Source organism: Gopherus evgoodei, chromosome 24 (assembly GCF_007399415.2).
Source record: "Gopherus evgoodei ecotype Sinaloan lineage chromosome 24, rGopEvg1_v1.p, whole genome shotgun sequence".
NCBI lineage: Eukaryota > Metazoa > Chordata > Testudines > Testudinidae > Gopherus > Gopherus evgoodei.
Window position 1 is genome coordinate 9,095,473 of NC_044345.1, and position 14,243 is coordinate 9,109,715.

The window sequence follows — 14,243 nt, forward strand, 5'->3', positions numbered from 1 at the left end:
AGTGCAAAGAAAATCCACCTCCACTGCCCGCCTGAGTTTGCAGAGAGTCTGAAACAGTTAGTGCATGTAGTCCAGTAGTGCTAATGGGACCCCTAGCTTAGATCGGGGCTCCTGTACTGGATGCTGCATACACAAGACGCTGGGAGATGAGTCCTTGCATCAGCGAGCTGACAGCCTAACTAGACAAGCCAGCCCTGGGGCTGGTGGAAAGGGCTGGAACATACAGAGGGTGAGCACAGCTGGGCATGGGCATGGGCATGCGCATGTTAGACCGGGAATCCTCTTCCCCCTCCCCTCCCCAGCAAGGTTGGTTCTCTTTGCTCCTCTACAGCATCCCGAGGTGACATCAAGCTGCCCTTCGCTCCCCGACCCGAGTCTCAGCTGTGACCTTCTGGGAGGGGCAGGAGACCAGCCCTTGCCCCTGGCTCTGTCCCCGGCCCTTTGCTGAGTGTGCCCCCCAAGGGAAGCAGTGGGCACATATGGCCCCTGCTGTAGGGTGGGGTACATCTGCAGGACCACGTGGCTGGCAGATGCTCCATTGTATCGTGCTCTGATGGGGAAACAAAACACGGGCTCAAGTTATTTTTAGGAGGTGATTGACACCAAGTCCTTTGGCCAGGGACTTGTCTCAGCAGAGGACTTTTTCATTTACAAGGCGCTCACTTGGCATCCGAATGTGGGAAAGTTTCTGGCTGTGATGCCGTGAGAGCTGTACGGAAGCCAAGGTCCTTTCTCCTGGCATGAGTAGAGGGCCGCACTGGTCATACTAAGCAATCCGCCGACGGCGCGACTTGAAACCTCGGAGAGCCCAGTCTGGCTGCTGGAGGGCGCAGCCTCCTTTCTGGGGGCTGCTGGTGCAGGCACTCGCCCGTTTGCTCCCCTCAAGTCATTTCACATGCGAACTAGGGAACAGCTTTTGTTTTACAGGACCGGCTCTAGCGCCAGGCTGTTTCCCAGCCCTGCCTCAGACAAGGGCTGGGCCGGCCAGTTATTTCCTCTGATGAATTCTCAAGAGGGTGGAAGGCTTTATTTTAATGGTGATCCATGGGGGGGGGGGAGAACAGCTCCCCACCCTTCCCCCGCGCTCAGCAGATCACCAAGACCTACCCCATCCAGCCATGTTTGGTTTCTTTTCCCCCCGCTTGCTTACATGTCAGCACCACCACACCTGGCCTCTCCTGGCTGTGCTGGAGGCTGCAGAGAGCCGACTGCGTGTTCCTAGAGACTGGCGGGTGGGTGCATGTCTGACTCTTTAACAAAGAAACCCTTTCTCCCCAATCTCTCTCTGTGTTTGAGTTAAACCCTTGGTGCCAGCATGCAGCTCCCTGCGGAGAGGAGGGGTTGCTGGGCCAACAAGGGGCACTTTTATTACATATAAACAGAGCTGGCTCTCAGGGTTGATTGCAGGAGCAGTGCGATTGCGTGGGAAAGGGTGAGGAGGGCACCAGCGAGGAGGGGGACATCCTCATCTCTCTCCTCTTCCTCACTAGGGGATCTCTAAGACACAGATCTCAGGGCAGGGGGTCTTCCCATCTGGGCCAAAGCCCCCCACAAGATAGAGCTTGTCATTCCAAAGGCATGTGCGGTGCCCAACTCTCTTCTGGCCCCGATCCGAGCAGGGGAAGCGGAACCAGCTCGGTGGCGAGCACCCTGGAAAACACAATAGGAAAGGAGAAGCTTGCTGCTCTCAGACGGTCAGGCCAAAGTCGATGCCCAGCTCCCTCCACCCCTCTTGCTGTGTTATTTCCCAGGCCACTCTCCAGGTCACAGCTATTGCACATCAGAGATGACAGCTGATACAAAATAGATATGGGCTTGGGACTCCTCCAGGATTTGAATAAAAAACAGGGAGAATGGGATTTAGGGAGGACTGGGAATCAGTACTCCTGGCTTCTAATCCCAGCCTTGTCCTTGGGTGACCTTCTCGTGCCTCAGTTTTTCCATCAGTGAAACGGGGATGATAGCTCTTTTCATAGGAGAGCTGTTACAATTCAAATGATCAGCGGTACCATGCGGCAGAGACTAGTACCCTGCTTCCTCCAGACGGCCCATCTTCTCTAGCCTCCTGTCGCTGACAGCGGCCAGTGTCAAAAGCTACAGAGGCAGATATTAATAACCAGGACCCTCCCCTTGCCAAACATACCACACCTGTGCTATGCAATACATTCCTTCCTGACCGCCAACCAGCTCATGCCCTGAAGCATGAGGACTGAAAACCCTTAGAAGTTTCTCCTGGCTACTGTGACCGCAGGGACTGCCTTCAGCTGTATCGTGTTACAATCCCTTCTTTGTAATCCTCACTAATCAACTTGCCTCCACTGTATCCTGCAGTGGCAAGTTCCACAGGCTTAGGTATTTAGGCACCTAAACTCCAGTTTAAGGCTCCACTGCAAATCACCAAATTCCCACTGGCCCTATAGGCGACTATGCTTGGCACTGACGTATTTGCAGGCAAAATTTCTCTCGGCGTCTGCGTTCCTGCCTCTGGGCACATGCACTTCTGACCCCTGTAGGTGCCTGGATGCCCATCTCACACCTGAGCCCCGCAGCGATTCATGAACCGGGGAAGACAGACGTCAAGCCGCCTACCTCACAGGCAGGATCTGATCCAGCAGGTGTGCTCAGATGCCGCGCTGGAGGTGAGGTTACACACAGCACCTGGGGGGGAGGGGGTTGGAAGAGCAAGACACTCCTCTCCCCCCTCTTATAACTCTTAGCCCAGTGGTTAGGATGTTCACCTGGAGCGTGAGTGACCCCTGGCTCAAGTCCCTCCTCCCCCAGTAAAGGAATGGATTTGAACAGGGATCTGCCACCTCTCAGGCGAGTACCTTAACCACAGGGCTATGGGACAGTCTGAGATGGGGCTCGTCAATCTCTCCTGGTGTGGCTGGTGCACTTCCGATAACTAAAGAGTCAGTGGAGCAGAGGACTGGATCCCCACGTCCCGGGGGAGTGCTCGAACCAACAGGCTACAGAGCCAGTCTCATGCTTGTATTTTCTCTCTGTGGTCTAACTGTGATGTTATTAATATAACCTAAGACCGTATCGATCACTGGTGCAACCACTGTTAAATATTTGCAGCAAATATCGTACAAAGGTTGTCATGTAAGGTGTCTATGGAAAGGTTATTATTTGCCAATTATGATTATGCTATCGGTATGTGTGTATCATTTTTGTAGCTGAAGTTATGAATATTGGCTATGTACTTGTGTATCTCTATCTTTTTCCTTTTACAAATAAACCTTTAGATTTTAGATTCTAAAGGATTGGCAACAGTGTGATTTGTGGGTAAGATCTGATTTGTATATTGACCTGGGGCTTGGTCCTTTGGGATAGGTAGAACCTTTTTTCTTTTACTGGGGTATTGGTTTTCATAACCAGTTGTCCCCATAACAAGTGGCGCTGGCGGTGATACTGGGAAACTGGAGTGTCTAAGGGAATTGCTTGTGTGATTTATGGTTATACCAAGGTCCAGTGGGGTAATACCAAGGTCTTCTCTGTCTGGCTGGTTTGGTTTGCCTTGGGCTGTAACTGCCCTGCTTTGAGCAATTTGTCCTGAATTGACACTCTCAGAAGTGTCCCATCAGAGCCAACATCATTACACCAATGAACAGGAGAGGTGGAGGGAGCCCCCCCATCAGAATAGCTCGTAACCCAACGGGTTGGGATGCAAATCTGAGAGGTGAAAGACTGCTCTTCCAATCCCGTCCCATATTGGGCGGAGGGGGGATGTGAACTGGGGTCTCCCACACTGCCTGACTGCTGGGCTGAGAGATATAAGGGAGGGGTCTCTTGCATCCCCTTGCCACAAGGAGCTGGAAGTGCTGGCTTCCAAAGAAGGGTCCTGACTGTGGATCGCGGTGTGGGGCTTACGACACACCCCTCTTGTCAGGATCTCCCATTGGCTAGCCTAGGTGCCTACCTCCTAGCCAGCTGGCTTTGGCAGACGACCATACAAGATGACTCTCCCCATTGGGCATGTAGGGAGCCTGGGGGCAAGCGGTGGCTTTGGGAATCACAGCATGTGCCTGTGGGCTTGGCTAAAAGTACCTTTGTGAATCTAGGCCCCTGTGACTTGCTCAAGGTCCCCCAGGGCCTCTGTGGCAAATGGGGACTCATTCAAGGTTTCCCTGGCTAGCCCACTAGCCATTGGGCCATCCTTCCTTCCAGGCCATTCTTCCACTCCTGGTTGGGTTTGTGACATTTGAGGTGATGGAGCCAGCTAGCTGAATAACCAGCCTGGAGTTCGTGATTCGCACAGGAAGACTGAAATTCTCGATCACACTCGGGCCCCGGCAGTGCGTGGAGCACAGGGCATTAGCGTAAAGGAGAGTCCTTTTATCGCCAGCCCTGACCATTCAAAAATCCCAAGCCAGGCCACAAAATCAGGACATTCAAAAAAAACAAACAACTTAATAGGATTTGGGTTCTTCCTATCCACTGTCAGGCTTCAGGGGTCACATGTTTGCACACTTGTCTCTGCAGGTGGGAGAGCTATAGCCTGACTTTTTTACAAGGTCAGAGCTGTGTTTCACCTCTAATCTCATGATTCCAGGAGCCGGAGCTTTGAGAAAAGCACCAGATCTTGCAAGATGCACTATAACATTGTGAGAGGTGGCAACATTGGAACCCAGACCCAAATCGCCGAATGCCCAGCTCTGAAATCCTCCCCTCATGTCGTACCATGGCTGGGAAAGGCTGGCAGAGAACGGGGGCTGCAAACTATGCCCAGCCCAGATCTGGATCGCCAGTTCAACGGGATTGCAAGATCCACCCCGACGGACAGGTGAGGACAGCCTGAGAGGTCACTTTCATCTTCACTCCCCGGGGCAGCCTGTGGAAACTACAGCTCCCAAGAGGCAACAGACAATGGCAAGCAGGATGGAGTGATGCATGCTGGGAACTGTAGTTTCTAGAGGCTACACTTCAGCATTAAGGGGAAAGCGGCTAGAGGGAGGCCGCATGGGTGGGGAGCTCTGCGGGGAGGTAAAGGTTGCCCCCATGGGTGTAGGGATGTGACACTAAGATTCCTGTCTCCAGTATGAACACCTGACACATGAACTAAAGGAGACCCCCCCCACTAGCTCTGTGCAGTACGGGGGCTGTGACACACAGACTCAGCAGTTCTGATTCCACCCAGTGGAGGGCAGTAGTACACACACACATGCGCGTGCCCGTTCTCTCCTCTCTTACTTGTATCGTAGACATAGAGATCGTTACAGACGGTGTCTCGCCCCTTCGTTAGGGTCTCCCCACCAAATGCCACTGCGAAGGGACCCACCACCGTGCAGGATTGGTGCCTCAGGCCTTTTGGAGCCTGCCGTGAGCCATTCTCGGAGCCAACCAGACGGGAGAGCTGCTCTGTCATCTTGGGGGCATGGATGGACTCTACCTAGGAGGAAGGAAAGGGAAGAAGCAGGGTCAGTTTATGGATTTGCCTACTACTCTACTCCAGCCCTGGCCTCCCCACCAGGGGGCCCTGTGGGGAGTGGGGCAGAAGCACTGGCCGTGGGGGGAGCTCCCAGCTACTCCAGCCCTGGCCTCTCCCACCAGGGGGCCCTGTGGGGAGTGGGGCAGGACCAAAGGGCTCATTCTGGGGCAGTGACAGCCCAGAGCCAGACACTCACGTGGATTTTCCCCTTGCCCCAGCGCCCGGCCACCTCGCAGTCGGAGGAATCACGGCCCCCGAACACCACCAGCTGGTAGCCACCTGCATCACGGAGCAGCATGGCCGAGTGTCCAGCCCGAGAGGCTGTCCGCGATTCCTCCTCCTTGTACCTAGAGCACAGAGAGCCGTTAAGGGTGCTTGGCATGAGCACCCACGCTGCCCAGGGGTGGGAAGTACATGGGGCCCTGGGACCTGAGCACCTTAATCTTTGGGGGTGTGGAATCTAGCTGGGCTGAACCAAAACCCTGGATCCCAACTCTCCTGGGCATCAGGGAGTTGATAATCCAGATCTCATGCCCAGTGGGTACTGCAATGGCCACTTCTAGGGCACAGTCCTCCCCAGTGCTGGGCACAGACCCGATGGCCCCTTCCCCCACAGCGTGGATCTCAGGGGGACAGCCCGGGGCTCTGGGGTTCCCGCAGGTAAATCCCTCTAAGGGGTGCGCCCAAATTCAAACCCGCTGCCCAGTTTTAATCAGATGCCACCCTGCAGGGGGGTGGGCAACTCAGCCCCAGCCGCCCCCATGTGCGCCTCTCTCAGTGTGGTGGGGGGGCCCATCCCCAGAGCCCCCTCGGGGAGGAAGGGACCTACCAGTAGGTCTTGGTGGCAGGGTTGACGCGCAGGGTGTAGATGCTGGCGAAGCGCCTCTGTGTGCGAAGTCCACCCTCCCTGCCCACCACCCGCAGCTCATGCTCTGACACCTTGGTACAGGTGTGGCTGCTGAGCCCCACGGGGGGGTCGTTGGAGGGCCCCTCGGCCCAACGCTCCCACTGTCCCTGCTCGGTGTCCCAGCAGCACACGGCCGAGACCCTGTGGGCACCGTCCCAGCCCCCCACCACGCATAGCCAGCGGTTAGCCAGCACCGCCGTGTCATGGTGGCTGCGCCGGTCCCCGCCGTTGGGGCCCACTGTCTCAGCCGTCAGCAGGGTGGGGTCAAAGGCCACCATGTCCCCCAGTGGGGGCTCTTTGGGCTCGCCCGACTTCAGCCCCCCAAAGAGCAGCAGCTTCCCTTGCACCACGTCGCACGAGTGGTAGGCGCGTGCAAACAGGGCGTTCCGTGCGATGGGCTTCCACGCCCAGCTGCTGCCCGTGGCCATTGTGCCGGCTCCCACCTGCAGAGGCAAAGCACCACCAGCCAAACGATTCGCCTGTAAGGGAAGCAATGGGGTTAGTGAGCAGGCCTGGCAGTCAGGACTCCTGGGTCCTGTTCCCAGCTCTGCCCTCGCCTGCTGGGTGATGTCAAGGCAAGTCACCTCCCATCTCTCTACAGAGGGGCTGTCAGTACAGTACTGTGTCTATTGTACATGTTCAGCATCGCTCTCTGCTGGATGGAATCACAATGGGTCAACTGTGTGTCATAGGTACTACACTGCTAAGAGCTCATGGTGATTCTCTCTCACCCATCCCTGCAGTATCTCAGATGAAGGCTCCCTCACGCTATAGGAATTTGGAGGCAGGTTTTAAACTCTCCCTCTGGTGTGGATGGGTTTTGCCCTGTAAGTCCCTATGAGACACCAAAAATCACACCCGTTGCAATGGGTGCCGCTTGGAAGGCCAATTTTGGAGAACTGTCCTGACCCTGATCGCACCTGCCCCTGCAGTCAGAGCTCCACCCTACTAGACACACTTGTGCATCCCCCCACCCCCTGTGCACTCCTCCCCACCCAACCCCCACGCACCTGCATGCTGCACACCTCCCCCCATGCACCCACACACATAGCTCCCTTCACCACCACGCCCTCATGCACCCACCCGCACAGCTCCCCTCCCCACCCCATGCACCCACACACCATACACCCACATGCACACCTCCCCAGCCAACCCCCATGCACCTGCAAGCACACCTTCCCAGCCAACCCCCATGCACCCGCACGCACACCTCCCCACTCAACCTCCATGAACCCGAATGCACACCTTCCCCCATGCACCTGCACGCACCTTCCCAGCCAACCCCCATGCACCCGCATGCACACTTTCCCCCATGCACCCGCACGCACACCTTCCCAGCCAACCCCCATGGACCCACATGCACACCTTTCCCCATGCACCCGCATGCACCCGCATGCACACCTCCCCACCCAACCCCCAAGCACCCACACACAAACCTTCCCCCATGCATCTGCACGCATACCTCCCCACCCAAACCCCATGCAGCCGCATGCACACCTTCCCCCATGCACCCGCACGCACACCTCCCCACCCAACCCCCATGCACCTGCACGCACACCTTCCTCTATGCACCCGCATGCACACCTCCCCTTCCAACCCCCATGCACCCACACGCACACCTCCCCACCCAACCCCCATGCACCCACACGCACACCTCCCCACCCAATTCCCCACCCAACTCCCATGCACCTGCACCTCCCCACCCAACCCCCATGCACCCGCACGTACACCTCCCCACCCAAACCCCATGCACCTGCATGCACACCTCCCCACCCAAACCCCACGCACCCGCATGCACACCTCCCCACCCAAACCCCACGCACCCGCATGCACACCTTCCCCCAAGCACCTGCACACACACCTCCCCACCCAACCCCATGCACCTGCACGCACACCTTCCTCCATGCACCTGCATGCACACCTCCCCACCCAAACCCCATGCACCTGCATGCACACCTTCCCCATGCAACTGCATGCACACCTCCCCACCCAACTCCATGCACCCACACGCACACCTCCCCAACCCCCATGCACCCACACACCTCCCCACCCAACCCCCCATGCACCTGCATGCACACCTCCCCACCCAAACCCCATGCACTCACACGCATTCCTCCCCACATTCCTCCAACCCGCATGCACCCCTCCCCTCTCCACCCCAACCCCATGCACCCACATCCCCCCACCCCTTAAACCCACATGCACACCTCCCCTCCCCATGCACCCACCCCCACTCCTCCCCACCCCATGCACCCACCCCCACTCCAATCCCACCCACACCCTTACACCTACATGCACACCTCCCCTCCCCACTGCACCCCCACGTCTCCTCTCCCCAGGCACCCACCCACACACGCCAATCCCACCCAACGCCCATGCACCCCCCACCACAAACGCACCCACCCATCTCCCCGCCCCGCCCCAGAACAGACACGCGCCCACCCCGTACGAGCAGTCAAGGTGCCAGCGGCAGCTCGGGCCCGACCCGCTCCCGCTTTCCCAGGCCGCCCCCGCTGCAGGAGCCCGCGGCCCGGCGCCCGCCCCTAGCAACGGCCGCGGCCCGATGCGCTCTGCGGCGCCGCCCGCCCGCCCCGGGGCAGCCCTCGGCCGGCGGCGGCGGCGCTGGGCGCAGCGGGTTGCGCGGCACTCGGGGCTGGGGCGCAAACGGGGCCGGGCCCGCCGGGTACAGGCGCTGCTGCCAGAGGCCTTTGAAAATCCCGCTGGTGGCCTAAAGAGCTTTAAAAATCCGGCCTGCGCCCCCAAATCCTCCTGCGCTGTCACTCCACTCACTGCCCACAGAGTGCGGGGGGGGGGCTGACCCAGCTGGAGTGCAGCACCACACGGGGGGGGGGCAATCTGCCGCAGGGCCCCCCACAAGAATATAGTAGGGCAACTTTTTTTTATGGAAGCCTCCCCCCTCCCCAAATTGCTTTGCCCCAGGCCCCTTGAATCCTCTGGGTGGCCCTGCTGGGGTGGCCCCCCCCTGCAGTGGTTGCAAAAATAGGGGTGGGGCAGAGGGGCTTCCGCACCCCCATCCCAGGCTCAGGCAGTCCCGACAAGGCCCCTCTTCCCTGGCCGATCCCAGGCACTGAACTGCCCCAGACAGCTGGATTGCCTGAAGTCTTTCACCTGACCTAATTGGAATGGTTCTAAATGTTGCTGGTGTTTAAAAGAATCCCTATGAGTTTATGAGGCCGGCAGAAAATCTCATAGCGGTACACCGGTTTGTATTAACGGTCATGTCAGTGACACTCAGACTCCTCCAGAGTGGCTCCTTAATGTTGCTCCCCCAGCTCTTTGCAGCACCTGATATTAAATCAGGGCGTGATTTAATTATTAACCAGTCTAGGTCATTAACCAGTCAGGATGCTTTTACTATGTTATTAACCAATTGGTCAGTCGTTTTGCTGTAAGAATTATCAGGGCCGGCGCTTCCATTTAGGTGGCCTAGGCAATCGCCTAGGGCACCAGGATTATTGGGGGGTGGCATTTTGCCGGGGGGGGGGGGCGGCAGGCGGCTCTGGTGGACCTGCCGCAGTCGTGCCTGTGGAGGGCCCGCTGGTCCCGCGGCTCCAGTGGACCACAGGACCAGGGGACCCTCCGTAGGCACGACTGCGGCAGGTCCACTGGAGCCACTGGACTAGCGCGTGGGGCGGCGAAATGGCCGTGTGCCTAGGGCGCTAAAAATACTAGCGCCTGTCCTGAGAATTATACACACCTCCACCCTGATATAATGCGACCCAATATAACACAAATTTGGATATAACATGGTAAAGCAGCGCTCCGGGTGGTTGGGGCTGCATGCTCCGGTGGATCAAAGCAAGTTCGATATAATGCGGTTTCACCTGTAACACGGTAAGATTTTTTGGCTCCCGAGGACTGCGTTATATCGGGGTAGAGGTGTATATATATATATATATATATATATATATATATATATATATATATATATATATATATATATATATATATATATATATATAATGCTGAGTGCTAATTTGCCTCCTGAACCACTGAGGTCTGAGCGTCTGGTGCTATCTGGTTGCCTGAATGGATGGCCTCTTTCTCATCAGCCACTCAAATGGAGTTTCACCTTTTAAAATCATTTACTTCTTAAAATGTTATTTTTATTACTCTTAGCACATCATCATTTGCCTTCATTAACATTGTGCAGATGGCTGTCACTGCACCATTGCGCAGATTTTTAAGAGCCACTAATCGTTGAAAATATAAAGTTGCGAGTAGCTTCAGCAATTGCATCTCACTGTGGCATAACACTTCCTGTTTCTGGTGCAAGATTAGTTTTAAACGCCACCATTTTGTTCCTATTTTATATACACACGTTTATTCTTTGGGATCATGTGTCTTTGAGGCTGATTGATTTCCTGGGTTGGTGTGAAAACGTCTTCCATTTCCATTAATCCGCCAATGGGGATGGCCTTTGTCAACTATTAGTTAGCCTCCCTATCCAGCACCCTCATGTTCTTTCCCATGTTACTATTTTTGTGTAGAACGTGTTGCCCAAATAGGCATTAAAGACAATTTTTTAAAGGTTGAAAGCACTCAGGTGCTTTTGAAAATCCAGCTAGTTGCCCAAATATCTTTAAAAATCTGGACCTGAGGTCGCTATACTTGTATGACAACCTTCACATTTCCAGTGTAACGTTTACTTCATATACAGCCCCAAGATATATGTCCCTAGCCTCTGTTTGCCAGAAACTGGGAACGGGTGACAGGGGATGGATCACTCGGTGATTACCTGCTCTGTTCATTCCTTCTGAGGCACCTGGCATTGACCATGAGTGTCGGACGACAGGATATTGGCTAGATGGACCTTTGGTCTGACCCAGGACAGCCATTCTTATGTTCTTAACCATAAGGATTAAAAACTCCTGAGTGATGCACCCAAAATCAATGACATTAAAAAAAAAAAGAAAAACAAAACCCCGTAGGGTTCTTTTAATTTGCCTTTTTGTTTCTGACCTTAGGGTACAAGAGCTCCATACTTCCGTTGTTACCTCTCCCAAAGTATCCATATACCTAAAACGGTTGTACATGCCTAAAATACGCAAATACCAGTTTTGCATATGCAGAATATGTAATATGTGTGCTTGCTTGCCGTGTACTGACCTGCTTGATTGAAGCTTATAGTGTGGTCTGTTTTGGGGCTCTGTGCTGAGCCTAGCGGTCACCTAAGCAAGACTGAAGGCTTCTTAATGAGCGTCTAGCCTGCCATCCTTTGATCCCTCATCCCGATAGGATCCCTCGACCAGGGCGCAGGCCTAACTCAGGGAGAACAGGGATGTTCAAAGCCAGCTCCTAAGTGACCAAAGTTGCTAGCGAACAGGACAGTTTTGTGCGAGAGTTTAGAGAGGGAGTACAAGAGGCAGGTACACCTAACAAACATTCTCTGAATTTAGGCAATAACCACCCCTCCACCAGCACAAGCAGAAAAAAACCAAAGAACCAACCAACCAACCAACCAACCAACCAACCCACAAGAGTCAAAAGAATGCAGGCAGAAGTCCAGCAACGTGGGGGCACCCAGTTTATCGGACTGCAGACAGCATGTGCGATTACCTGCCTTGTGAGCAGGTGGCGTATGTGTGCATTCGGTGCAAGCAGTTCATGGCCCTCGGAGACTGAGCACAGGATCCTGAGCCCAGAGTGGTTGAACTGGAGGAGCTAAGGGAGACAGAGAGGTGCACAGGAGAGACTTCTCAGGACACAGTACAGCGGTCCCACTCCTAGTCTGGTAGCACCTGTGCTGCTGAGGAAGATGAAAGTCTTGGGGAAGGAGAAATATCGTGCTGGAGCAGAGGGAAATGATCCCATTGTTGGGACCCTCCCTCCGGATGGTGTCATAATATCCTCTCACTCTAAGGATACCCCGCCCCCCCCCGGGGGACGGAACCCCAGTTAATAGGAAGATACAGGCATTAATACTGCGGGATTTGATTCTTAGAAATATAGATGGCTGGGTTTGCGATGACCAGGAGAACTGCATGGTGAATTGCCTGCTGGCTGCAAAGATTGCAGGCCTCTCGAGACACTTAGACAGACTTATGTGAGATGCTGGGGAGGAGCCTGTGGTCATGGTACATGTAGGTACTGTGACACAGAAACAGGTAGAAGTGAGGTCCTGGAGGCCAAAAGTCCTGAAGGCTGGTAGGAGAGAGATTAAAGTCCATGGTAGCCTTCTCTGAAATGCTTCCAGTTCCATGCACAGGATCAGTTTGACAGGCAGAACGGCAGAGTCCCAGTGGACATAGGGAGGAGGGTTTCAGGTTTACTAGGAACAGGGGAATCTTTTGGGAAAGGAGGAGCCTATGGGATGGGCTCCACTTAAACCAAAACAGAACCAGGTTGCTGGCATGTCAAATTAAACTAAGGGCTGGGGAGAGCCGACAGGTGCGGAGGAAAACAAGGTTCAGACAGAGTCCCTTGGGGAGGATTTATTAAAGGGGATTCTGTGTAGCCTAGTAAAGAGCAGAGGCCAGAAGTTGATAAAGTTCAGGTAGGAACCGAAAAGAAACAGTCAAATGGGAGAGTGCCATTCAATGGCATCACATGAAGGCAGACAACTAAATACTGACAAATTTTATAACTGCAACTAGTCTAAATACTAGGATGGGTGAACTTGAGTGCTTGGTATTAAATGAGGCTATTGAGAACATAAGAACGGGCCGTACTGGGTCAGACCTAAGGTCCATCTAGCCCAGTATCCTGTCTACGGACAGTGACCAATGCCAGGTGCCCGAGAAGGAGTGAACCTAACAGATAATGATCAAGTGATCCTGCCATCCATCTCCATCCCCTGACAAACGGAGGCTAGGGACACCATTCCTTACCCAGCCTGGCTAATAGCCATTAATGGACTTAACCACCATGAATTTATGCAGTTCTCTTTTAAACTCTGTTATAGTCCTAGCCTTCACAACCTCCTCAGGTAAGGAGTTCCACAAGTTGACTGTGCGCTGCGTGAAGAAGAACTTCCTTTTATTTGTTTTAAACCTAATAATAGGCATCAGAGAAACAATGATAATGAATGGGGCCCGGTAATACCAGGGTACAAAAATCGATAGGAATGACAGAGTAGGTCAGGCTGGGGAAGGAGGAGTGGCACTATGTGCGAAAGAAAGTGTACAGTCAAATAAAGTGAAAATCTTAAATGAATCCAATTGTCCCACAGAATGATCCTGTTACTCCTTCCCTTTGGTCGGGGCGGGGGCAATGGGCCGGCTTCACCTCGTTGGCTTTTGGATGAAACCAAAGTGTCTCTGTTTCCACAGTGGGGCAGCTAGTGGCTGTCAGTTAGCCTCTGGTGAAAACACACATTTTCATAGCCATAATGCTGACTGAGGCCAGGTCTGCACTACAAACTTAATGCTGCGTTACTCAGGGGTGTGAAAAACCCACCCCGAGCGATGCACTTATACCGACCTAATGACCCGCGGTGTAGAGAGCACTGTGATGAGGGAAGGGCGTCTCTCACTGTAGCTACCACCTCTTGTCGAGCTCGGCCATCTGCATCTCCACTAACGCGCTGCAGCAGAGCTGAATGTGCAGACAAGCCCCCACATGTTAAACGAACTATTAGTATTCAAGGCTTGGCAACTCCGATCCTGACTGTTCGCATGGCTAACGCTGCTCCTTTACCCGCAGAGGTAGCTGAGTCTGAATATCTGCAGCTTCCCCCGCCCCTCCCTGTTTGTGTGGGTGTCACAGAAAAGCAGTTAAAACATTTTAAACTGAAGGAATTAACAGTGGGTTCCCTCCCTCAATTTCCCTTATCCCCCCCTCATTAGGGGCTTGTCTACACGGTGTGACACTACAGGTGTGAAGTTAATGCACATAAATTACAGCACCTTAAACCGGACTGGTTCAGAAGTAAAGTGGTCTTAG

At 54.3% G+C, this 14,243-nt stretch overlaps 1 protein-coding gene across 4 annotated transcripts; it reads right to left on the bottom strand.

Moving 5' to 3' along the window:
• Window positions 1-909: 909 nt before the first annotated feature.
• On the bottom strand, window positions 910-13,844 carry KLHDC9 (kelch domain containing 9). Of its 4 annotated transcripts, none has more exons than XM_030542561.1 (5): window positions 9,368-9,392; window positions 6,261-6,817; window positions 5,628-5,778; window positions 5,194-5,392; window positions 910-1,650 (listed from the first exon to the last, which is right to left on the bottom strand). In XM_030542561.1, exons 1-5 carry the CDS (start codon window positions 9,371-9,373, stop codon window positions 1,487-1,489), a joined length of 1,077 nt encoding a protein of 358 aa, XP_030398421.1. In that variant the 5' UTR covers window positions 9,374-9,392; the 3' UTR covers window positions 910-1,486. The 4 variants fall into 4 exon arrangements, with proteins under 4 accessions (XP_030398421.1, XP_030398423.1, XP_030398424.1 ...); XM_030542563.1 differs by lacking the exon at window positions 9,368-9,392 and adding an exon at window positions 8,781-8,860; XM_030542564.1 differs by lacking the exon at window positions 9,368-9,392 and adding an exon at window positions 13,782-13,844 and having other exon boundaries at window positions 911-1,650.
• Window positions 13,845-14,243: the final 399 nt, after the last annotated feature.